We start from the raw sequence: 27,255 nt of genomic DNA on the forward strand, positions 1-27,255 counted from the left end.
CCCGGAACACCTGGATTATGGGAACTGATGACTCGGAAAAGGCCTGGCAGCTATACAGATCAAGATTATGAACATTACAAAGAAATATTAATAAAATCAGATGCTCTATACCAGAACAATGATCCCACACAAAAAAGAGTCAAGTCTAGCAGTGGGGCAAAATACAACAATTTAATCAAGCCCATATGGTCACAGATCAAGACTGGCAGTGGAATCAAGCAATACAACACCCTGCCTAAAGAATTTGTGTGGGTTGATGATGTCAGGAAACTTGTAGATAGGTTGCTGGTGATAGCTGGGGAGGAAAATGCTGGGAACCACAATTTTTACAATGAAAAGGTTGGAATTATGGACATGATAAGCACCAAATTGTCTAATTTTATAGTGAATGACCCTAAGGGGATTGGATATCTAATAAAAATTATTAATACTCTACCACCTAAATTTTGGAATATTTCTGAGGGCCGGGGGTTGGTTAATGACATTATAAACAAGCTGCCATTTGAACTACACATTCCAGGCTATCAGTATTGTGGTCCAGGCACAAAATTGGATCATAGATTAAACAGAGGTGATCTTGGTGTAAATCCCCTAGATGCTGCTTGTAGAGACCATGACGTAGCATACAACACACATTCTGATCTTGACAAAAGACATGTTGCAGACAAGAAATTAGAAGAGGCTGCATTTGGTAGATTTGTAAGCAAAGATGCTTCTTTCAGTGAAAAAATAGCAGCATTGGGAACCACCATAGCTATGAGCACCAAACAAAAACTGGGGTGGGGGTTGTGAATATATATATAATAAACCTACAATGAAGGCCAAGGGTGTTATGTATCAAATACCTTATGCAGGTCTCAAATCTCTTAAAACTATTGACAGCCTTTTGACCAAAAAGCAGCGCAAGAAAAAAAGCTCTTGTATTGCAAAGGGCCATGGTATGAAATTGTTGCTTAGCACCCCCCAATTAAAAAAATTACAGCAATCAAGAAAAAAATCACATGTGGGGGGTTTCATATTTACCATCCCTGCCATCTTAGCTGCTCTCGGGGCTGTTGGGAGCTTGGCTGGGGGATCAGCTGCCATAGCAAAAACAGTGATAGATGCCAAGAAAAATAGGGCAGAATTAGATGAGCAGAAGCGCCATAACCTGGCCATGGAGAAAAAAGGCAAAGGTGTTAAGAGAGCCATGAATAAGTTTAAAAAAAACAAGAGCCGCTTACAAACCAAGATATTGAAGCTTTAATCAAGCCACTGGGCATCAAAAATTTTAGAGGTGTGTACATGTCTGATTCTTTACCGGAACAACCACTCAACAAAGAGTGTGGCATTGTTAATTTGGATAAGTACAAAAATCAGGGCACTCACTGGATCTGTTATCTTAAATATTTAAAAAATGAGGCATTTGTGTTTGATTCATTTGGAGGTGTTCCTCCTGAAAATTTAATAAAATATTTAAAATCAGCTAATCTTTATTACAATAATGCCCGTGTTCAAAACTTCAAAGATGTTAATTGCGGACATTTGTGTTTATCTGTTCTCAGATATATGTCTCAAATAAATAAACCATCAATTGAAGATTTTCAAAAGGCCTTGTGGTATTTAAAACATCATGGGGGTATTCCATCTCACCAGCCAAAATTCAATATTGAAACTCAAATTACATGATGATATAGTGTATCCCAAAACAATAGCTCTCAGAGCATTTTACGGCATGTACCTGATCCCTAATATTACACACCACAACAATACAATTGCAGTAGGGGATCAAAAAATTGTCATCACTCCAGGGCAATATAATCTGTCCACTCTAAATGCTCAATTACCCAGAGGTGTAGTGTTAAGTCAAAATTCTGTCACTCACAGAGTAGAGATTGTATCTGCTACAGAAACAGTGCATCTGGGTACTATAGGAGAGCTGTTAGGCTTTGAGAACAACACAAAACTTGAACCAGCCATCAAACACACTGCTATGAATATACCCAAATTCTTAGCCATAGAGACTCTGAATATTCACTGTAATGTGGCTGAGGGTATGATCACCAAATCAAATAGCATAGGCACTCACAAACAAACTGGGATCATTGCAACATTCAAACCTAATTCCGAATTCATGGAGCCAATCATCTACAATCCATCCCCAACATTATATTTTCCTGTGTGCCATAATAGAATAGATTACATTGAATTGATGGTCACTAATGAAAAAGAAGAATTAGTTGATTTTGCTGGAGCCACAACAACTGCTATCATAGAGATTAACATTTAAATAAAAATACATACAATGGAAAATATTGAGAGTTATGAGCTACAATCATTCCCCCCAAACAGGAGGACATTTGCAAATTTAAATCAACCCAACACAGAAATAGAGGTTGATCTTGATGTAGGGGACGGATTTATACACCCTCACAGAGCAGATCTATACATCAAATTTGATGTTGTAAAGCTCGATGGAACAGATTATCCTGCAAATTCAAATATAAGATTGGTAGACAATTTTGTACCGCATCTATTCTCTGAAATTGAGATCAGAAAGCATGGCGTTGTTATAAACAGAGTGGATTATCCCGGCATTACCTCCACAGCTTTGGCCACACTAAAATTATCCAAAACCGAGGCTTCATACTACAGAATAGGTGGATTTGAGGCTGGTGATAAGATATTAACCAAGAACCACACAGTGCTGTTCCCTATGCGCCTGTTGCCGGGATTCTTCTCAGATTACAAAGATATCATGTGGAAGGGTGGGTTAAGAATTACATTTAGAAGAGCTGCAAATGATAACAATGCTTTGATGAGGTACAGTGCAATAAACCCTACAGGAGAAGCTCTGCCTAATACCCTACCTGATGAAGGCAAGTGCATTATTCAGACTATGGAGCTAAGAATCCCTGTTGTTGAATATGAGGCCAGTTATGCTCTTAAATACAAAGCTGATATAATAAAAAATCCACAGATTCCTCTGCAATTTTATACATATCAATGCGTACAGAAGCCTGCATCTGGCACATATTATGAGTTTGATGCTACAAATTCATTCTCCAGTATTCAATATGACATGCCTGATTTTGTAGTGGTACTGTTTCAGACTGGGAGACACAATAATCAGGAAAAAAATTCAAGCAAATTTGATAACTGCAACATCAAGAACATATATCTTAAAAATGGCAGAAATGAGGTTTTTCCTAGAGAAAATTACAATTTAGACATGTCCAAGGATGATTTCCTCAAATTATATGAGGCATTTTCGGCTTTCAAAAGGGTCACTACTGGCAGTACTGATATGTATTACGCACCAGATGAATTCAAAACACAGAGACCCATGTTTGTCATCAATGCTTCAAAAAGGAAACAAGTTGTGGTGAATGACAGGACAAACATTAAAATTATCTGTGAATTCCATGAGGCATTACCTGATGACACCATATGTAGTGTTATTCTCATAGGAGAAAAATCATATGTTTATGATGTAAGAAATGAGAGAGTCACGGAGCAATTCTAGAAGCATTATATTATTTTAATATTAGATATGCAAGATGAGCCTGGTATCCAATTGAACTTAAACCGGAAGTAGGCAAACCGGAAGTGAACCGGAAGTGGACCGGAAGTGGACCGGAAGTGGACCGGAAGTGGACCGGAAGTAAACCGGAAGTGGACCGGAAGTGGACCGGAAGTGAACCGGAAGTGGACCGGAAGTAAATATGTGTGGGTGGGTGTGGGTGGGTGTAGGTGTGTATGGGTGTGGGTGGCCTAGTTTTAAGTGTGGCCCAAGAGGGGCATATTTTTAACAAATTTATAGACAACAATCTCACAGAAGTGCCTTTTGCAAGTATAGACAAATCAATCTAAGAGAGCTCTTCCTTTCTGAAAAAGCTTTTCCTTTCCGAAGGGCATTTTTACAAAAATCTTGGATTAGACAGGGTGCCACACTAGAGCAAAAAACTCATATGGGCATGTTGAGCAAGTTTTAAGTGTAGCAAATCTGCATGAGAGAGGCTCTTCCTTTCTACACTTGTAAGTGGTCCTGGTTATAGCATAAATACCACTACTCAAACAAGTGACATTGAAACCATTAATAACTGTTTGCAATGTGATATTGATATCATATATGGAAAGAATAAAAATGGAGAATTTCGCTTAAAATAACTTATAAATAGGGAGCGGAAGTTGATGAAGTTTCATCTTTTTTCTGACATCTCGGACACGATGCCCATTAAATATATTCAATATTACACTTCATCTAGAACCCAATAAAGGTAATTTTAAAGTATATTTTTTTGCATTTGTTGCCATTTGTCAGGTTTTTAGGTCATTTTCTCCGATTTGCGGCATTTTACCGTCATTTTTTGCAATATTCGGTATATTGTTCCATCATATTTTGTCACTTCTTTAATTTTGGTAATATTCTTGAATCTTTTCACCAAGGTGAATATATGCCTATATATATCTCGCAGGATTGCAATTTACGAGCAAAAGAAATGCTGAACTGGTGACAGTCTTTGTTGTGTCTGGGGAAACCACCAGGTGCCCGTATGGAGCAAACTCAGATTTAAGATCAGATAAGGAGAGGCTGGAAATACCATAGCTACACCCTGTTTGCACTGAAAATCCTCGTTGCATTTTTTAATTGAATGTGCATGTGCTATCATTTGGTGCCCTTTTTTTAAAAGCAAGATTGCATTTTGTTTAATTTCATTTTCATTTCAATTTTTAAAATGAAACTAACAAATTTAATGGTCATTTTTTGTATTTTACGTCATTTTTCCCCCATTTTTTAGGATATTCTGTAGGTCATATACCTATATTTTTTAGGTCATCAACTTCCGCTCCCTACTTATAAATATATTAAATTATGTGGATACCTGATGTGAAACGTACGATGCACGATCAGAGAGCCTGAATGTTGCATTGAAAACTGCAGAGAACAAAGACTGACTTATGAACAGTGAAAAGTTTTTCCATGCTCCAATGGGATTTTATTTATAACTATAAATAAACAAGGGAGAAAGACACAGGTTGGTATGATGAACTAAATTGTAAACTAAAAGTTTTAATTGAAGAAACAAATACGTTCACGGTTAAAAATAGAGCATTCAATTTCAGGCACATTACACTAACTGAAGAAGTATTTTCAAAATTAATAGTATCCTCGTTCTTCACCTTTTTCTCAGTTGTCACAAATGTCAATTTCCTCTATATTCTCTGTATTCTCATTGGGACAAACACCCACATCCATGCCCGAAACGAGTATTGGTAATGTCGCACGCTAGCCAACAATTCCTGAGGAAAAGTTTGATACGCGGTTTAGGCACAAGTGGTTGGAATCCAACTTTAAACTATAGATCCAGTTTTCTTACTGTGCATAAAGTGGACTTAAAAAGAAGGAAAAAATCGAGGAAAAGCGCTTGAAGGTTTCGATGAGTTCCAAGTGCCTTGATGAGGCGAAGCTATTACATGATTTTCAAGTGATCAAGTGGCCCCGTGGTAGCGGATATGTTTCGCGTAAAGAAGGCTTTGAGTTCGATTCCCGTTCTATTGCTCTATTTTTTTTAAAATAACTCGAGCAACCAATTATTGCATTTTATTTAATAATTTATTGGAGTAAAAGTTAAATACATTTTTACTTTACTTCTGGGTGGAAATCTTTACTTTACCGTTTTAAATTTTATTTTTGAAAATTATTTTTTACGATAGTTTTTTTTCACATTTCTCATCATTTTACAAACATACTCAATAAAATGTTATGCCTGGCGAAAAGTATACATTTCTCTCGAGAAAATGATCCAGAAATACATATAATACTATTCACAAGAAATTATCGTAATCGTTTGGGAAAAAAATTCAACAATTCTCACAGCAAATAAAATAAGAATGTTCGCAATAAATAAATTGAAATATATAGTCGCTCGAGTTAAGAAAAAAATTGGAGGCAATCAAATGGGAATCGAACCCAGTATCTCCTGCGTTTCAAACTAACACGCTACCACCCCACCACCTGGTATTCTGTCAGTTGGACAATCTAATCGTCTTATGAGTAACGCTTGCTAAGTTTCTAATCTTTGAAGCGCTTGTAATGTTGTTGTGTGTCACGGAGATATGTGTACTGCAACATTTGAGCACACAATCCAAACATACGTAAATTTTATACACAGAAAACATGGGTTTTCTGCACATAGTTACGGAGCATGCGCTCTGTCAAGGACTAGAAGGAACCTCGCAAAAGTTACTGAAGCTTCTCTGCGGTGCTAACAGTTGGCCCCGGAGTCACGTGGTATCCTGCTTATCAGTCGACATGGTCTTGTGCCTGCAGAACCAGCACACTGAAGTGAACGAAGGTATTTTACGTGATTTGTAAGCTGGAAGAAAACATACCACGCGTTACAACAGACAGAGGTTTGTCTTCAGCTTTGGGACAGACAAACCACACTAGGCATACAGACAGAGTATAATGTAAGAAAAAAGGAAATTATTTCTCCGTCTCCTCACACTGAAAATTGTATTGCCTTTTTTTGGAGTTATTTGACCACAGAAACGGAATTATATTATTGAAGTAGTATCTCGAGTAATGGCTTGGTTCAATATGCTGATCAGGTTTTCTGACCAAAGCAGGACGAGCTACCCAAGAACAGTAATTGTCTATATTTTATATCTGCTTCCTTCATCATCCGGTATAAGGCAGACAAGCACATATCACAAATATGTAAGAGAACTTTTGCTAATTTGGTAACTTGTCTTGCAATTGAATTTCTGTCATGAACAGCTGCAAACTTTTTAAAGATTACACTGAATAATTGTTATTTGATTAGGAATCTAAAATGACTTCAGTATTCCAATGCAGTACACAAGAGATTCTAAACACACGCTAAAACATACTACTGTTCGTTTCAACTAGTGTTTTCCACGGGACGAGACGAGACAGGCTTTTAAAAATTCGAGACGAGACGAGATTGACCATGTGTCATAAGACAAACGAATATTTTCGAGACGAGACAGCATTTCCACGAGACTTCCACGAGACGGGACAGGCCAAAGTCTCGTCTCGTGGGCAACACTAGTTTCAACGTATTATTTCAACAATCAAGACACATCATAAAGGGCATGCTCAAGAAAAAATATGTTTCTTTGATTATCAAGTGCATTACGTGGTTAACATCAAGTTTGGATTTGCTGGTTATTCAAATATTATTAATTTTGAAAATAGTCTTTCAGTTAGTGTAGTGTGCCTGAAATTGAATGCTCTATTTTTAACCGTGAACGTATTTGTTTCTTCAATTAAAACTTTTAGTTTACAATTTAGTTCATCATACCAACCTGTGTCTTTCTCCCTTGTTTATTTATAGTTATAAATAAAATCCCATTGGAGCATGGAAAAACTTTTCACTGTTCATAAGTCAGTCTTTGTTCTCTGCAGTTTTCAATGCAACATTCAGGCTCTCTGATCGTGCATCGTACGTTTCACATCAGGTATCCACATAATTTAATATATTTATAAGTAGGGAGCGGAAGTTGATGACCTAAAAAATATAGGTATATGACCTACAGAATATCCTAAAAAATGGGGAAAAAATGACGTAAAATACAAAAAATGACCATTAAATTTGTTAGTTTCATTTTAAAAATTGAAATGAAAATGAAATTAAACAAAATGCAATCTTGCTTTTAAAAAAAGGGCACCAAATGATAGCACATGCACATTCAATTAAAAAATGCAACGAGGATTTTCAGTGCAAACAGGGTGTAGCTATGGTATTTCCAGCCTCTCCTTATCTGATCTTAAATCTGAGTTTGCCCCATACGGGCACCTGGTGGTTTCCCCAGACACAACAAAGACTGTCACCAGTTCAGCATTTCTTTTGCTCGTAAATTGCAATCCTGCGAGATATATATAGGCATATATTCACCTTGGTGAAAAGATTCAAGAATATTACCAAAATTAAAGAAGTGACAAAATATGATGAAACAATACACCGAATATTGCAAAAAATGACGGTAAAATGCCGCAAATCGGAGAAAATGACCTAAAAACCTGACAAATGGCAACAAATGCAAAAAAATATACTTTAAAATTACCTTTATTGGGTTCTAGATGAAGTGTAATATTGAATATATTTAATGGGCATCGTGTCCGAGATGTCAGAAAAAAGATGAAACTTCATCAACTTCCGCTCCCTATTTATAAGTTATTTTAAGCGAAATTCTCCATTTTTATTCTTTCCATATATGATATCAATATCACATTGCAAACAGTTATTAATGGTTTCAATGTCACTTGTTTGGAAAAAAAAAGTTTCGTATTACTTTAGATTCAAACATGCAAACGCAAGTATCAAAGTATTGCTTTAGACAGCACTCATGATTTTGATACGTGGAAAGGTAATCATTTTACGGGAAACGTGAAAGTTGGTGTGTGTTGACAGACTGTAGCTACTGCCATATTAGCACTGACAACTAGGAAGCGTTCTCAATGATCAAGTGGCTGCATGTTTTTCGCTAATAAATAACTGCGCTTTTTCAACCCATACACAAATACATCGTCGCTTCGGAACATCAAATATTCATCTTTGCTGCTTTCAGATTACCAACATACGAATTGGCATGCAATTCAAAAGGTTTTGCAGAAACCTCAGTTTTATAAATAAGGTTGGATGAAATTAGACAAAAAAATCTTTCCTTCCGCTGGGCTCGAACTCGGGTTGCCCGCATGCTAGTCCGACACGATAACCAACACTCTTTTTTTTTTTTTTTTTTTTTTATTGTCTCATTCTGATATACAAGTTATGGAATTACATTGTTTTTGACATAAGTGTAGTACTGCTATTACAATTCGTATTTCTATCTGGTTAACCTTTACATTTTTGTTTGACCTAAATTAAGTATAAAGCACTAATAAGAAATTTGCATACCATTTCTTCCTTGCTTGGAGAGGAAGTTTTTCATATTGTTCTTGCAAGAAGATACTGAATTGTTTCTTAAAACTGCTCTCGTCATTGTGAAAGATATATAATAAGTATTCTGTTATCAACCATTGTACTGCACGTTGTTTTGTTGGTGGATAAAAATTGAAAGCAGGAAAAACTATATCTGTATCCGTAAACTTTGTTAATGAGGTGCGGCATATACGACTGAGCATTGTTCGCAATTTGTTCCACGCCGTGGAAGAGTTGCGACACTTGGTTATCCTGTGGGCTAAAGAGTCAGGCACGTTGCATGATATACAGTTAGGAGAGTCACTGATTCCATATTGGTATGTCCTATCTCCTGTCACTATAACACGATGAACCACTTTGTACCATATTGATTGGGCAGCTTTTGAAAGGTGTTTGGCGGAGACATTTTCCCATATTTGTGGCCAATTATGTGTATTGAAATCCCGGACTATTCGTGGTACTGTGTGCTTGAAACTATTGATTTCACTATATAACTTTTTAACAGATGGTGTAATTGTCTCATGTCGTAATAACTGGTAGCATACCTGTAAAGCGATGTCCTTATAAAACGAAAATCTTTTGGGGATACTTTGAATATCGATGGGAGCTTCTAATGGAATTTCCTGTATTATCTTCTGAATACATGCTTGGGTCGTTGACTCGTGCAGTGAGAAAGCTGTTTTAAGGCCAGTCTGTACAAACAATGCTCTTGCCTGTGTGTTCACGTGTATTAGTGCCAAACCACCTGTCTTCTCTGATAACGTGACCTCATTTATTGCCACCCGGAAAATTGTATCGTGCCACAAAAAGCAGCCAACTGCTTTGTTGACCTTGGCTAAGTGCTGTGTTTTGAAGGGCAGGATTTTTGCTACATACCAAAGTTTAGAGAGAGCAAAAACGTTGATAAATCTTACTCGTGTTTTTAAACTCAGAGAGCGCATCTTGTTCGCTCTGAGGACGTAGATTGCCCTCTCGCACGTGAGATTACTATTGGCTTCGATCGTTTCATCGATATTTGCATAGAAGTTTATACCTAAAACTTTTATTTTCTTGTCTACAGGGATCTCCGTATTGTTTGTGAAAGGATTCTCCTTGCCAAGGGGCATCAGGAATGACTTTCGATTGTTTAGTTTTGCTCCTGATGTGAGCTCAAAAGTATGTATTTGGCTTTTAACACTGTACAGATCTCTTTCATCCTTGAGAAAAATCGTGACGTCGTCCATGAAACTGCCAACTTGTATTGTGGTGGAAGCCATAGAAATGCCCTGTAAATGATGCTGGATACTAAACAAAAAGGGGGCTATTGTGAGGACGTACAATGTGCTACTCAAGGGACTACCTTGTAGTACACCTCGTCGCATTTTAAAACTTGTTGTCAAGAAACCATTTATTTTGAGTTTTAGCAGCATATGATTATATAATGTTTTTATCCAATTAAGAAAAGTGTCTCCGAAGCCATATGCTTCTAAGACTTTGTACAGATATTCGTGGCTCACTCTGTCATATGCTTGAGAAAAATCTAAAGATAGAATTGCCTCTGATGCATTCTTATTTTGTTTGGTAATAATTACGTCTCTTATCGTTTGTAGCAAGTGATGTATACTTTGGGACGTATTACAAGCGAACTGTAAATTGCCAATAAGTTTAACCATATATTTTTTTAAACGCTGATTTATGCACCTACTTATAAGTTTGATGTCACTGCTCAATATGGAAATTGGCCTAAAATCTGTGACGAACTTTGGATTTGCCTTTTTGGGAACTAACACTATAACTCCCGTGCTACTGGTCTTCCCTATGGTCCCTGTTGTCAACACTTCGTTGACCCATTCCGTTAATTCGTCTCCTATTAGATCCCAGAAACATTGATAGAATTCTGATGGTAATCCATCTTCGGCTGTAGTTTTATTCCTCGGAGCTTTGAATACTGCATCATGAACCTCCTTTTTACTAAACGGTTGTGTGAGCTCAGTTCTTTCATTTTCTGTCAGTGACGCAGGGAGGTAGTTCAAAAAATTGCATTTCGTTTCTGTTGGATTAAAGGCTTGACCAAGAAGATTTTTATAGTATTGCAAAAACCTGTCGTGTATACTATGAGGGCTGGTGACAACTTCACCGGAATCTAAAGTTAATTTATGAATAACGTGACTCCTGGCGTGTTTATGTTCTTGAAGAATGTGACTTAGTGTGGCTTGCTCGTCTGGGTCTATAGGAAGAATCTTGCTCTTTATTATTGCTGCAGATTTTCGTTTCCTATGTATAGCAAGTAATTGCGCTTTTATTTCATTTGCATAAGGACGATCGAAATTACCTTGCAATGCTAAACGATGGAGATCATTCAAGACTGCATACAAAAAATTATATTTGTTTCTTTGATCTCTACTAACCTCTGCACTGAAGAATTTACTGACCTGACGAAATTTAGGCTTAACTCGAGTTTCCCACCACTCGATTAGGGTCTTGTGCACTGGCCGAGAGGCCTTGAGTTCGTTCCACGTTTCCCTGATTAGCTGGACATAACTACCATTGCGTAATAATGTGCTATTTAAAAGCCAGTATCCGCTACCTTGTCGGGGTTTGATCAAATCTAAATTTATTTTGAGAATTGGGACACTATGATCACTAAAGCATACTGGAAAATTTTGAACACTAATGATATATTCCTGAAATCTTGGTGCGACATAAAACCTATCGATCCTTGACGCACTATTGGAGGTGATATGTGTGTAACCTTGACTTTCGCCATTGGTGTGTATCCAAGCGTCACGCAGTTGTAACCCCTGCGTTAATTCATAGAGCGCACGTGAGAAGTTGTATCCTGGATTTTGATCTTGTGAACGAATTACGCAGTTAAAATCTCCCACTAGTATAGTGTCTAGTGTGTGGGATGTCAACTCGGGCCCTACAACTGTTGAAAAAAAATCTTCTCTTTCCCGTCTGTTTTGGCTTCCTGACGGAGCATACACATTACAGAGAAACACTGAGCCTAATTTGGCACTTATTTGTCTGCCCGTGGGATGGGGCACTACATTACGTAAATCCAAGTGTCGCCTACATGCTATGGCAGTCCCTTGTGCAAAGGGAGTAAAATTGTTGTAAACTTTAAACATGTTCAGTACAGAAAAATCGTCTATGGCTACCTCTTGTAAGAGGGCCACATCAATAGACGATTTAATGAGAAAGTCATTGAGAGCAATTATTTTGGTCTTACTTTGCATTTGATTCAAATTTATAGATGCCAAGGTAAATGTTTGCATGATTAGAACTGTCCACAAAAGAAAACTAAACTTACTTACATTCTTCAACATTACTAAACTCTAATTTCTGCCTAGAATGCATTAACTATGCTTTCCACTAAATAAATCTGGGGTAAGTTTGTTACTCGTCGAAGGTTTCTCTTTAATTACATTTCCTGAATGACTTGTTAAACTACCCTTTGAAACATCTTGTTTTGGGGTACCAGGTTCTACTCTAAATTCGTTATGAACTATTGTGGAACTTACGCATTCATTATTTTTCTTCTTCTTTCTACGTAGCACCATGGACTCTTCCGCCACTGACCGTAACCTTGATACAGATCTTGACCGTGATTTCCTAGGAGAGGTAACTACGGGGAATTCAGCCTCCGCGAACAAAGCACTTGGGGGTGGGGGCGGGGGTATGTGATGCATCTCCTCTGCAGTGGTCAATGTTGGCTGCTCCATCTCGTCCCTTCCTGTTGGTGCATTCTTCTCACTAACTTCCTGTCTGGTACCTGTCTCCTCGTCGGTGATTCTGGGGCTATCCGTGTTCCCTCCATTGCTATCTCCTGACGCTGGGACTTCTGCAACTAACGGAGCTGAATCTCTTGGTTTAGTCCGTACGGGTAGCACAGTTGGTTCATATACCATCGGTACATTGTCAGCGGGTATATTAACCGGACCCCTGCGGGGCTGGTTCCCTGAGGATCGACGCTTAGGGCACTGAGCAACTACATGATCCTCCCCCGAACACGCGAGGCACGTACGCACCTGCCCAGGGTATGTTACCCAATAAGAGTCTCCATTCATTGTTACATATGAGGGTATGGGTTTACGTAGTATCATTTTAATCAAGACACGTCCAGTTCGAGTAGGGTAAATGTGATCTGCAGAGTATGTCTCGTCTTCAATTTTTAACACTTCCCCATAAGACCTCATGACACGACTTATCACTTCTGCACTTAATTCGATTGGGACTACATGGATTCTGACGATTACATGCCGCTGGTGGGCCCATTCTACTTCAACTTTATGATCACCATCTACGTCACTGTAGATTACCTCAGCACCAAAATCATTTAGTAACCGTTCTCCTACCACTTTTGTCGCAAATTTCACGTACAAACACTTACGAAAGTAATCTATTTCAAAACTGAGCACTTGGTTCGTAGGCACTTGGTAGACATCATGAAACCATCGATGAAAATCCAATGACGTAGGTCGCGTTTTGACCTCACGGAAAACAAATTTCAAGGTGTTTTCTCTTTGTGTATTCATCGTGAACTATTTCATCGTATCTTCACTGGCTCACGGTAAGTGTAGTCAAAACCTCGCTTGCACTCCAAAGGAAAAAAGAACTAACACAACACTAGCAAACCGTATACGGCCCTAGCTAACTCGGACAGTTCGATCACTAAGCCTTCTCACGCGAAGAGCGGAGCTCGGTACGAACTGATACCTGCACGAGCTGCAGGCAGACTGTATAACCAACACTCCAAACGAGACAACACGCAATTCTTTCGCAAGTAGTCGACTGAAAGGCAAGTTAATTTTCAGATTGCTAATTCCCAAGGTATAACATGCCTAGGCAGATGTGTCTTGCATTTTCTGTACTTTTGTTATTTCAGTCGCTTTGGTCTCTCCCTAGGTTAATCACGGCGATAATGAGGAATATTTTTTTGACAAAGATGATAAACAGACACACAAGAATAATCACCCTCGCAAAAAAAAAAAAGCCAGAACTCGAGTCTGGAACCTTCGACGCGAGGTGTGTTCCTTGTTCAAAAATATATCTGTGTGTTTTCGTTAGATATGAAATGAAGTAAATAAATAAGACAAGTGGGTGGAAGGGACTGGAGAGTCGTAGCTACGTAACCATTGAGAAGATATCCATCGCATAGATAGAGAATCTCTATATCCCATTGCGATAGAGAACTTATTAGAAGAATGAAAATACAGATTAATCGAACAAATTTGATGTGTATCCTTTCGTCAAAATGCCTAGAAAACAATATTACATACTTCTTCACTAGTAGAAAAGAATAAAAAAAATTGTCCTTGGTGGGGATCGAACCTAGACCTCATTGTTGGAAGCTCTGTACGCTAACCAACACTCTATCAACAGCACCATGTTTTCTTTTTTCCAGTCAGTCTGTTTCCTTCCTCAACACCTGAAGACGAAAATGCTTGTTAATTTCTCTCATAATTGTTTCATTGTCTATTAATAGAAACCACGTATGTCACAAATAGACGCATTCTTTCTGTGAAAAATCCCATGTTTCGCACATCATGCTTCTCCATTTACTGTTATTTGGACATTCACTTGGAAGTTAAAACTTAGCTTTGTGTGTTTGTTTTCACGTCCATGTGTGTGAGAAGAATGGTGTGAACGTGTGTTCGATGTTTTTCTGGGCATTATTTTCGTTCAAAGCATTAATATAATTGTAAAATATGGAATTTACTGTAATGCAAGGAGTGAAAATATAAACCCAGTCCGTCAGGTTCGTTCCCAAACAACATTAAATAATGGAACGTAACGTGGACCGAGTATTATTCCATGTCGAGAACACGAGACATTACGATCGACAATCTTCATCTCGTATTTCTCTTTGGCATCACTACGCAATTTACAGAGATGTATACCCGTGACTGGTATACAAGCCGCAGAATTGCAATGCTGATTGGGTTGTCTAGTCACAAGGCGCTTGGTGGTCAGACATGGATGGCTTGCTTCAGTGCTTCTTCAATAGGGTCGTTACAACCCAGAAGTGTCCGTGACTGTACTACGTAGCGACACATTTCGACTTTCTTCCGGCAAAGTTGCAAAGCACTAGCGTCGACGGTCGACGCATACGGATCTTGTGACTGACTGACAGTACCTGCTGAACGTCGGTCGGAAACAGAGCAATGTGCCAACATTAAATTCTGTTTCAAATTGGGTAAAAGTGGAACAGAGACATTTCAAATGATTCAAACTGTTTACGGTAGTGAGGTATTGAGCCGTAAGAACGTGTTTAAGTGGTGTGCAAGATTTCGTGATGGTACAGGGTCCAGGCTCTCCAAAACCGAAGAAAGTGCACATGCAGAAGAACCGAATCAAAACGCTGCTCACGGTTTTCTGCCATTCCAAAGGCATCATTCACAAGGAATTCACTCCAGACGGTGACACTGTGAACGCTGAGTATTACGTGGGTATTTTACATCGTCTATTGGCCAGGATTCGTAGAGTTCGGCCTGATTATCGGGAACAGGGCTCATGGTCTCTGTTGCACGACAATGCACCCGTGCACAAGAGCAGCTTGGTACGCCAGTTTTTGGCCAAAAAAGGGATAGTGGAGCTCAATCACCCCTCATAGTCTCCAGATATAGCTCTATGCGACTTCTGGCTATTTCCAAAACTGAAATTGGTGTTGAAAGGAAGACGTTTCGACACCATTCCAGACATCCAAAAGGCTTCGACCGTGATTTTGGAGGCAATTCCGTAACAGGAGTACCAAGACTGCTTCACAAAGTTCTACAACCGCTTCAGTGCATGTATTGACTCACAAGGTGTCTTTGAATAAACGTTATTGTAAACTACCAATCCACAACGTCTTGTCTTTCATTTCTCATTAGTCACCTTTCCCACTGGACGGACTGTGTATATCTGCTTCTCACACGAAGAATTGTTTTCCTGATGCACTTAAATGGTGACGTCCCACAGGCGATAGAACCCGCAACCCCTAGCACCAAAAGCAAGGGGAAGGGGTAAGCAGACGGTTAATGCTGCAACTTTGTATTTCATACAAAAAGTATTAAGTGCCTGACAACTTGGACCGAAGTTGTTTTTATCAATCGGTCAATAGGTTACCTTGTTTATTTCCTTTTAACCTCGATAACCTTAGGATTATTAGAGAGGGAAAGAATGTCGTACTAATTGGAGATAAAGGTCCATAAAAGATGCAGAATGACACTCAAAATCTAATTTCTGCTTGATTGAGACCAACAAACATATTTCACAAACATACAAGTTACAACTATTTTTTACTTGCATCTTTTTCAAGATGACTCTTAATTGTTTATTGTTTATTGATTTGGTGTTTAAGTCCACTTTATGCACAGTAAGGCTAATCGGGACTGGACCTACAGTTTAAAGTGGGATCGGAACCACTATGTACCTCCAAAGATGACTCTTAAACCTGTAGACAAACTTAGAGAAAGCAGGATCTTATTTCAAACCCGTAGACAAGCTGAAACCTTATCTTCCTCTCTGTCCATCTGGTGGAAGAAGCAGGAGAGGTTTTGGTGACAATTTCTGGTCTTTATCTAATATGTTTGCTTCTGTATACCCTTGCTTATCTTGAAAAAGGCACATAAGTCATAAACTGCTATTTTCCCTTGCTATCATCTAAGTCACATTCAATATATTTTTTTAAAAAAATTACTAGTATAATTTTATATTAGGCATGTGTAAAGATTTTAGATAGTGAAAATCCAACATGTATGTCATGTGTGTAAAGTATGCTAATAAAATAATAAACATAATAAAAACTCTCTGCTGTAAAATTGCATTTCTTGAATTATTATGTCAGGAGCAGTATTTGAGTTATGATTTTATGCTATACAAGTTTGTTAAATAAAATTTTTATTTTAAAAATACTTACTCTTGTTATCATTTTCCTCGCAACCCTCGGCGTTCTTTCGCTGACTGTTTTGTATCTGAAAAGAAGAGAAAGAAAACTGTTTACCTCAAGAGCAATTTGTGGTGTAAAACATGCAGTAAACATCCCATAGATGTTCTAATACACAAGAGAGAAAACACTGTATGCACATTGTATTATATTAGAGTGGGCTACATGTCCACCGTCATTTTAAATCACTTTGTTTTACGCAATGTGAGGTTCAAAAATCGGAACGGAAAGTCAACGAAGCAGTTGTTCAAGCAATGCGAGGTTCAATAACTGAAAGAAAGGACCAAACGAAGCTGCTGTTTAAGCAATGCGAGATCCAATAGCTGAAAGGAAATGGCAACGAAAAAGCTCTTTAAGCAATGCAAGGTTCCAAAATTGAAAGAAAACAGCAACTGAATTACTTAATGCGAGGTTCACGAATTGAAAGAAAACATGAATGAAAAAGGTTTTTAAGGAATACGAGATTCAAGAATTGAAGGGAAAGCAAATCGAAGGAGTTACCTTTAAGGGTTAAGCAATTCGTAGTCCAATAATTGAAAGGAAACTTCGACAAATGATTTGCTTAAGCCATGAGAGATTCAAGTATTGGAACGAAATGCCAAGGAAACAGTTGTTTGTTTAAGCAACGCGATGTTCAATAATTGAAAGAAAAGGCTAACGAAGTAGCTGTTTAAGCAATGCGAGAACAAAAAATTGGAAGGAGAAGTCAACAAACGATTTGCTTAAGCAACGCGAAGTTCAAGTATTGGAACTAAACGCCAACGATACATTTGTTTAAGCAACGCGAGGTTCGGGAATTGAAAGGAAAAAGCAAACGAAGAAGTTGTTTAAGCAACGCGAAATTCAAAATTTCAAAGGAAACGCCAACGAAGCAGCTGTTTAAGCAATGCTAGGTTTAAGAATTGGAACGAAGGAGTTTACAACACTGCACAAGCATCAGTATAATTACATTCCTGAAAAACTGTTTGAAAATTATGATAGGCAATTTGCCTGGTGATACTTATAGGGGAAAGTGGGGGAATCGTGCGCGGCGGGGAATCGTGCGCACCACGTTTCCGAAGGTTCGAGCCAGAGAATGAGCTTTCGATTCATGCTATAACCTAGCGGGCGTCTCAGGAAATACTACTACATTGGGCTTTTCGCGCCAGTTGTATTGTGTTGTGTGTAGCGAGTGGATGTTTGTTTTTGTGTCCATTGTTGTTATTTTGCTGTTGACGAAAATAAGGAGGTATGTCTTAAATTTTTACTCTAGTGTTTTGAACTATGCTTGTTTCGATAGTGCATGATCATGTCTATACACGTGTCTACTTGTTACGAGATTAACGTTTTTATATTTTTTTCTAGAAAGTAAATTTTTTGTAAGGTTGGTGTGGGGCAATGGTGCGCTTCGGAGAAAGGGTGCGCACGATTCCCCCGTATATGTAATTGAATGAGCACAATTTCCCCAAACGACATTAAAGGTGAAACAAGTAGTAATACCCAGGTTTTTATTTTGTTCACAGATGCCACGAAATTACAACAGAAAAACTGAGAAGAACTCCTACTCTCAGGGTAATCTGAAAAACGCTCTGGACGCTATCAAAAATGAAGGAAGAAAAATAAGGGAAGTTGGCAGATGGTTCAACATACCTGAGTCTACTTTACGGAAAAAGCTTGTAGAAAATCGTGATCTGCCTACTCCAACCCGGCTTGGAAGAAAATCAACGTTTTCTGTTGAAGTGGAAAGTGAATTGAAGGACTATGTTCTGACACTGGCAAAGTTATTCTACGGGTTAACTCCGAAAGAATTAAGACGCATAGCATTTAGATATGCAGAAGATCACGAAATTGTACATTCTTTCAATATGGAACAGGCTCTAGCAGGTAAAGACTGGCTGTACGGATTTTTAAAACGAAATCCCGATGTAACTCTACGACAACCCGAAGGAACAAGCTTAAATAGAATTACTGCATTCAATGAAGAAGAAACGAAGCTATTTTTCTCAAATCTTCAGAAAGTTATGGATGAATATAAATTTGAGCCAAGGCAAATCTACAACATGGATGAGACAGGAATAACGGTCGTCCCAAAGAAGTGCCCGAAGATTTACGCTGCGAAAGGTATGAAGAGGATTGGTGCTGCTACTTCAGCAGAAAAAGGGAGCACAATAACTGGTGTTTTTGCTGTCAACGCTGCTGGATCTTATATTCCTCCAATGCTGATTTATCCGCGGAAACGTATGACACCTCAATTACAAAGAAATGGTCCTATCGGGTGTTCTTACAAGTGTTCGAAAAATGGTTGGACAAACGCAGAATTGTTCACTGAGTAGCTAGTTCACTTCCAGAAATCTGCAAAACCCGCAGCAAGTGACCCAGTGCTGCTTATTTTAGATAATCATGCAAGCCATATTTCAATTGAGAGTTATGAATTCTGCAGGAATAACCACATTCATATGGTATCTCTGCCACCGCACACATCACACCGGTTGCAGCCGCTCGACGTAACATTTTTCAGTCCATTGAAAAATGCATTGTACAGGGAATATGATCTTTATTTAACTACAACTGGCCATGAGAGGGTGACAGAATATGATTTGGCTGAACTCCTAAATCATGCTTTCATAAAAGTTGCAACAATGGAGAAAGCTGTTTCAGGTTTCCGCTCTACAGGAATATTTCCCTTTAATCCCGACAAGTTTCAGGATCATGATTTTGCTCCTGTTCAGGACGTTACACTTGTTATCGCTGAAGATTCTTCCTCTCCTAAAGGTTCGAACAAATCATGTGGCATTCCGAACAGTGCAGATGAAGACTTAGTGGAAGAAATCATCCATCCAAATCCTGATAATAATGTCCTTCAACATCTGCTGCTGGGACAAACTCTTTCCTTTCCTTTGTCCCAATGGGATTATGTCAAGGAAAAGGGAATAATACCAAAACTGTAAAGAATTCTCGGCGAGCAAAACAACATTCAGTAATTTTGACCAGAACGCCCATTAAACGCAAGTTAGAAGAGGCCCAAAAGAAGAAACAAGAAGGAAGTAAGAAGAAGTTGGACAAAATAACGCGACACCATAAACGTCCGTGTGGAATGAAAAGCATCAAGAAGAAGCTGATAAGGAAAAGGCAACTTTCAGAGTCGTCTGAGTCAGACACCGAGGATCAAGAAATTGTTTTTGATGACGATGAATTGGATGACGTAGTCTTAGAAACCGGACAAGGCAGTGCTTTGATTGTACAAGACACTAATGAACGTTGCGGAATTTGTGGTGATTTTGGGAAAGACGGTGAATTATGGTATCGATGTGTTTATTGCTGTGAATGGAGCCATGCAGAGTGTACTGGTGTCGATACAGCCAACAATTACGTGTGTGATTTTTGTAATCGAAAATAACATCGTCTTCCCCATTAATTTTCTTTCAATTTTAAATATTGAAACAGCAATTCAATTGCCTTCTACAATTGTAAGGCAACCACTTTTAACACATTCAATTTATATGTTGTTAATCTGATATATAACTACATACATTTTTATTTGCTGAACTATTTATTAATGCGCACCATTGCCCTACCCTTGCGTATCATTACCCCATAGGTTGGGGAATTGTGCGCAAATGCAGGTTTGCATTACATGATGCATTACTCACGTACACACTGTTTTCTTTCAATTATAATTATTTCATTCAAAAGGAGAAAGAATGAAAAAGTATTAAGCTAAATTTCATATTTTCTCAAGCAAAACCTTTCCAAATATAATGAAAATTGCTTAGGTGCGCACAATTCCCCCACTTTCCCCTACTGTACATGGCACGATATTTGATGCATCAAAACGTGCTCCTATGGCAAACTGCAAACTCTATCTTGATCTTGTTGGTGGTGTTTGATGTTGTGTTGATGATATTTAGACGCTCGCAACTTCTATAGTACAGGGTGGGCGGAAAGTCCATTTACACAGGACGAAAACATTTCAAGTCCTTATTCATATGATCTCGCATTGTTGGGATGCCTAACTCTGCAGAACGTTTGCGTGTTGATTTCATTGTTTATCGTTGAATTGATGCTTCCACAGCGGCACAAGTTTTGCCTCGAGTGCTCGGTCTCCCACTCCGAGGAGCATCAAGAACACTTCCCGTAACAAATTCCTTCTTCTCTCATCCCAATAACGTTGGCCGTGACGGTGATGGTTTGCCAAAACGAACTTGAAAAGCGTTCATTATATCCTGCAATGTTTTCCCGGTGATTCCACGTCCATGCACCCACACACAAGCCACCAAATGCTCTTCCACAGTGAAAGAACTTGCGTCCGCCATCACTACTCACTCAGAATGTTTGCGAGTTTTTTTCTTCAACCAGGAGGCAGCACGTTAGTCAGTGGCTCCAGACATAGCTCGTGGAAGGTTGCAAGAAGGATAAGGGTGATTGTCCCATAAGATAAGACGATTTATAACCGAATAAAGAAACTTTATGCAACACTGTTGATAGTCGCCTGTACCAATTTCTTCAGTTTCGAATGTAGAACAAATGTTTAAAATAACCTTACTCATTACATAATGAAAGAGTACCAATTTGTTCGGAAATGGGAGCACCGTTGGGTGCGTACCAAGCTGTACAATTATTTTTATCTGTCCTTCACGTGTTTACATTGTTGCCAAAACAAAAAGTGAAAAAATATATATGCTCTCTTCTAAATATTTCAGTGGCAAATATGAGTGTTTGTGCTCGTGTTTGGGAAACTTCAATCCTGCTGATGAGGATGAATGACGAATGCATGAAACTGATGAAGAGACACACGGGGATTTCCAGGCATAGACTCGAACCCGGTGCCTTCGGGGCGAGATCGTATAACTCCACCACTAAACGCGCTTCGTCACATACAGGGTGAGTCTGTTACTTTGTAAAAGGCTGATAATTTCTGAATGGAACATGAATTGCTGAACCTATCAGCAGCAATTTACCAAAAGGCAAAAAGCAAATCGAATGATGGCATTTGTACGTACAGTCACCAGCAATAAAAATGTGAAATATCGAACCTGAAATACTCATATTTGTCTAAATCTAGAATTTCTGTCATATTTTTTACGCAATTTCATTCTTGATGGTACTCAAGCGGCCATGCGATTAATAATGACTAAACTATTGTTGCAAGCTTATGTCATTTTGATGAAATAACAAACCAGCTGTACCAAATACTTGGCCTGGATGTAACAGTAGATAAAGTAATTATCCACCCAATCAACAAGTAGAACATCGCCAACTACAAGGGCGGCCTAACTAAAACTTCTCTTCAGAGTCTCATTATTCAATGCCACACGCAGAACAGCAGCAGTGAGAGGAGTTGTCAGGCTGCAGCATCATAAGCTCCTATTGATTCGTTAGCCTGATGACTATACAGGGTGTGCCAAAGAGTTTTATCCAAAATCTTGGAGAATGTTCTACTACTATAGACAATAATAAATATCTGTGTGAACATGTATTGATTTGCTAGCTTAATAATACTTATATGATATGGGGTTTCCTAAATAATTTTGTGCAAAATCTAGGAGAACGTTCTACCACCATGCACAGTAATAAATGCCCATGATTCGTTGGCTTCATATTATAGAAAATCTCACAATGAGTTATGTCCTAAACCTGGTGTAATGAATTGAGTTTATCTCTCAATTCCACTTCATGCACAAATAGGATAATCGGGACTGGACCTATAGTTCAAAGTGGTATCCGAACAGTATGTGAATCCACGGGGTATCTAACGCGTGATTACAAGGCGACGACGTTACTACTACGCCATCGGGAAAGCCCCCTTTGTTAGAAAATTCTACCACCACAGACTATAATAAATATATGTGTGAACATGTATTGATTCATTGGCTTAATAATATACAAGGTGTCCCAAAGAGTTTTCTACAAAATCTGGGAGAATGTTCTACTACCATAAACAATAATAATTTTCTGTGTGAACATGTATAGATTCGTTGGCTTAGTAATATACAGATTGTCCCAACGAGTTTTGTCCAAAATCTGAGAGAATGTTCTACAACCACACACAATAATAAATATACGTATGTGTGAACATGTATTGATTCGTTGGCTTAATAATATACAGCGTGTTCCAAAAAGTTTGTCTAAAATCTGAAAGAATGTTCTACTACCATAGACAATAATGAAACATTGCACATCTGGAAAAGCGATCACCTTTTCGAAGATATCTAAAAAGTTGCCTAAATTGCCAGTTTACGCAATAGTAAATAGAGATGACACATATTTCTTGTCTAAAAGTAAACGATCGGCCCCTCCAGGGGTCTAAAACAAACAATGAACTTGAATGAATGGAGAAGCAACAGAAAGAAAATTTAATCATCTCCCATAAGATTGCTGTTTATCCGCCACCGATGCCGTACCCTACGAGTTACATTGTTCGTCTATTAGAATATCCAATAATCAGAGTTATCCATCACATTATGTAAACTTAGTTTTCACTTAATGATTAAAATTTATTCGCCGTGGAAGGAAACTTTCTCGGAAAAGCCGATTGCAACATTTGCTTCCTTATCCTGAACAACTGCTTTCAAGGAAGTTCGGAGTACTCAAGAAGTAACACACACGCAATGGTAGGAAACGCACGACAAATACCACATGGAAACAATTTCATTGTTTGGTCCTCCTTCCTAGCCTTTTCTTCTTCTATAGAGCGATAGGAAGTGTGACAACCTCTTCGCAATCTGGTCTGGAATCGCAAATCTTAAGTAGGACCTCGCGTGACGACGCGTAGCACGTGGCAGCACGTCGAGGGAGTTGTAATGGGGGGGCAGGAAAGCGAGCGAGATTGACCACATATTAGATAAAGAATGGAATATAGAAAACGTGTCGGTGAGGGTGGGCACGGCGAGGTCTAAAACTGGTTGAAGGTCAACACTCTGGATAGTTATGAGGTCACCTGAATGACCGCTGAAGGGAATAAACAGCGACTTGGCGATTCTTCTGGTTGAGTTCAAAGTTCGGTAGTGTTTTGTTCTGGCTCATTGCTTTTCCCGCCGTTTCTAGTGGGGGCGCCAAACCGGGGAGTCCTCAAGATTAGCGCCAAAATCTTATTTCTGATTACATAAGCGTGGCTATTTATTTGTCTGAGTTACTTTATGCACAGAAAGGCTAATCGAGACTTGACCTATGTAATCAGATATAAGGTTTTGGTGCTAATGGGGACTGCACCTACATGGGGTGTAAGGGGTGGCCATTTACTTGAGACACCCAAATGTCTACCTCACTTCCAGGTAGTATATCCAAGACCGATAATTGCAGACTAGCTATGCTCTGGCGTCTGGACCAGTGGACAGTATAATTCCATATGGGATTTGTGTTGTGTGTTGTCCATGACCATATGTGCTTGTCAACGCCCCTTCTTCTATTTCATCTTGTCATGAATTCATCCTCATATTCGCAATTAGCCAAAAGTCAAATTGCTGGTGACTGTTCGTTCAAATATGGAATACGAACAACTTTGTGCCTCCACCGGGTGCGTGGCTATTGGTTTTCAGAAGAGTTGCATTTATTGGCTGCTGCATAACATAATACGTATGTTGAAAATTCAATGAGCAATTTAAGCTAAGAGATATTATTGTTCGTCGTTCAAGCCACATGTATATAAAGGCCGAATCACACGGAACTGGAATTCCAGTTAGTTGGCGCTGAACTGGCTACCTGCCCGGATGTGATGGCTGACTGGCTGGCTCTTGACTGGTCTGGAGGAATAGGATATGTTCTAATTGCTACCACCTTTCCTCGGCTTGATTCTGTGGAACAGCCAATCAGAGCAAAGTTTGGCCATGTGAAGATAATCTGTGAGTTGCAAAGGAGAGTTTTTGTATGTGGTTTCCGAGTGTTGGCTAAAAAATGTAAAGAGATGACGTGCAGTGCATTCGTGTACAGTTCATTAATATTTAGGTATTTATGCAAAGCGATGAGATGTGTACGTGACAAATATGATTGCTGAAAATAAAAATTCTTATTATCACAAGTGTATTAAAAGTTTGACGTCTTTTTTTGTGTGTGTGAATGAATCCTGCGAATCTCATGTATGAATATGCATACACGAGTTCATTAAAAAGCTTGTTCGATACGCATTGATTACCATTTTTTTTTTGGAGCCAATCTCTAGTCTATACTTTTCTTTTTTTTAATTTTTAATAAAAGCACACAGCAGTAATTCTCCTACAACATTCTTCAAATTGCTCGTCCATCTTTACAGATTGTCTGCTCTGCGCAATGTCTTATGGGAAAAAAAGTCTATCGACAAGTACGGTGACAAGTTTCCTGTGAGACGAAAACTAGCAAACTGGTAGCCAGTCCAGCGCCAACTAGAGCATTCCTACTGGAAATCCGGACTTTACATGGCCAAATCTTGTACTGGATGAAGGTATAAAGTAATCCAAGGTAGAAAGTTGGTGGGGGGGGGGGGGCAGCGTAAAGAGTAGGGCTGCCAAAAATACACCTCACTCGGTTGAAAATTTAATCTGGAGCTGCTCCTTCTTGAGCCGTTCTCCGCTTCTCACCTAATCCTTCATTCTCATTCCGTTTCCTCTTTAAAATTTCAATGCTTTCCTTTATAATTTATTTCATTCAGAGGCGTAGCCAGGATTCTCTCTCTTTTTTTTTGCGGGGGCTCAACCTTTAAATAAAAAAGATGTGTGTTGGAAAATTGTTAGGGGAAAATAGTACTGAAATAATAATGTTAAAAAATTGTTCTGCACTATACCTGTCATTATGAATATCTATTGTGGGGTTTGAATGATTTATACAATTAAGTTATTTTACGTGACTTTGATGCCACTTTTGGCTAATCGCAAAGATGAGGATGAGTGATGATTTGATGAAATTGATGAAGGAACACTCATAAAGAACACTCATGCCTAGAACTGGATTAGATTCCGGGACCCCTGGTGTCGTAATGCTTTGTTCTAACCACTCCTCTAAGGAGGTCGGAAATTGTGGGTTCTCTATTCATAAAATAGTACTTTTTCCACAACGTTATGGAACACATTTAATTCAAAGAGAAGAAATTTTGATTTTACTGGTATTTTTCACATAAAAGGTGGAAAACGTACTGAAAATCGCCAGAAACGCTAAAAATCAGGTAAATTCAGGTATAAAAATACGTTCAATTTGTGCACGGATAGTCTAATCGGAACTGGACCTACAATTTAAAGTGAGATCCGAACCAGGATGTGCCTTCACCAGGAATCGAACCCGGAGCCCCCTGATTACAAGGCCTACATGTGGTTTTTAGATACATTTGCTGGTATTACAGTAAAACGAGAAAATCAATAACAAATCCATTTTTTTCTCAACACCTTAAAATCTATAAAAGAAAACTACCTTAATTTCTGTAAAAGAATTTCATTGTAGAGCAGTGTTATTTGGCAAACTTTCTAGAGGGGCCCGGGACTATTGTAGCCCTGCCTGAGTACGCCAGAGATTTGATTATAGTTGTCTTGCGCTTATTACAACATTTTTGTTCTGTTTCGTGCTGAATTCTCCAATATTCTTTCTGTTTTCGATTTTTGTTTCATATTTGTTTCATTCCTTATTCTTTACCTCTTCTACTTTCATTGTTTTTTCTTTGCTGTTCTGTTTAATTTTTATTTGTTGTTCCGTTTCCTGTTTAATACTGTAGTTTTCATATCATGATTATTCACTCAGTCTTGAATCCTTTCAACCATAAATATTCATTGCTGTTGCATTCACTCTTTATTCTTGTGTTGTGTTTACAGATGTTTCCTTCATTGTTATTTTCATTTCTCCTTATTTCTTGGCACCAGTAGGGTTCAATTATTGCTCATTGTTTTCTTCCTTGGGTCCTCATTGGTGGAAATTCTTCCATGGTGTTCTGATATACTTCATTGTTGTTCATTGGCTGAGTATTATTTCTTCATTGATCCCTTCACTCTTTAATAATTCCATTGTTGTTGCTTACCAGCTTATTCCGGCACTGTTGTTCTGTTTTCTACTTAAACCTTCGTTGGTTTTTCGTTTTCGTGTTTTCGTTCACATTGTTCCATCTCTTGTTGAATTCATGGTTGAATGTTCTCTTCCTTGTTCTTGGTTGTTCTCTGTGTCTGCTTCAATTCAGAGTGAGTTGTTGTGTTCCTGCATAATCCTTCTTTGTTTTTCTTTAACACTTATTCCTTCGTTAATACCATTATCACTAATTTAAGCAAATTTTCCACATAATTTCGCTGCAAATTATATGAGTGGTTTGAGCACTTTTATGGGGGAATAGTAAAAAAAATATACACCTCAAACAGTAGTTTTAAAATGGAATATCAAGTAACGTGGACACAAAAAGAAATGTTTTGATTCTAAGGTGTCACTTGGTACAAATAATAGACCTATTTCTAATAACTTTGGAACGGGAAGGGGGGCGAGGTGTAAACTTGTTAG

At 38.5% G+C, this 27,255-nt stretch overlaps 2 protein-coding genes across 5 annotated transcripts in view; one reads left to right on the forward strand and one right to left on the reverse strand.

Moving 5' to 3' along the window:
• Nucleotides 1-27,255, reverse strand: part of LOC145993893 (doublecortin domain-containing protein 2-like) — a 238,796-nt gene that overhangs the window by 119,163 nt on the left and 92,378 nt on the right. For all 4 annotated transcript variants that reach the window (XM_083129785.1, XM_083129784.1, XM_083129787.1 and 1 more), the window contains exon 2: nt 16,813-16,867. In XM_083129785.1, the coding sequence (XP_082985911.1) occupies nt 16,813-16,867 (55 nt within the window). The remainder of the gene's footprint in view (nt 1-16,812; nt 16,868-27,255) is intronic.
• Nucleotides 18,027-19,151, forward strand: LOC145994451 (uncharacterized). The gene is made up of 2 exons (XM_083130587.1): nt 18,027-18,067; nt 18,342-19,151. Exon 2 carries the CDS (start codon nt 18,342-18,344, stop codon nt 19,149-19,151), a length of 810 nt encoding a protein of 269 aa, XP_082986713.1. The 5' UTR covers nt 18,027-18,067.

This window comes from Lepisma saccharinum, chromosome 10 (assembly GCF_977018435.1).
Source record: "Lepisma saccharinum chromosome 10, izLepSacc3.1, whole genome shotgun sequence".
Taxonomy (NCBI): domain Eukaryota; kingdom Metazoa; phylum Arthropoda; class Insecta; order Zygentoma; family Lepismatidae; genus Lepisma; species Lepisma saccharinum.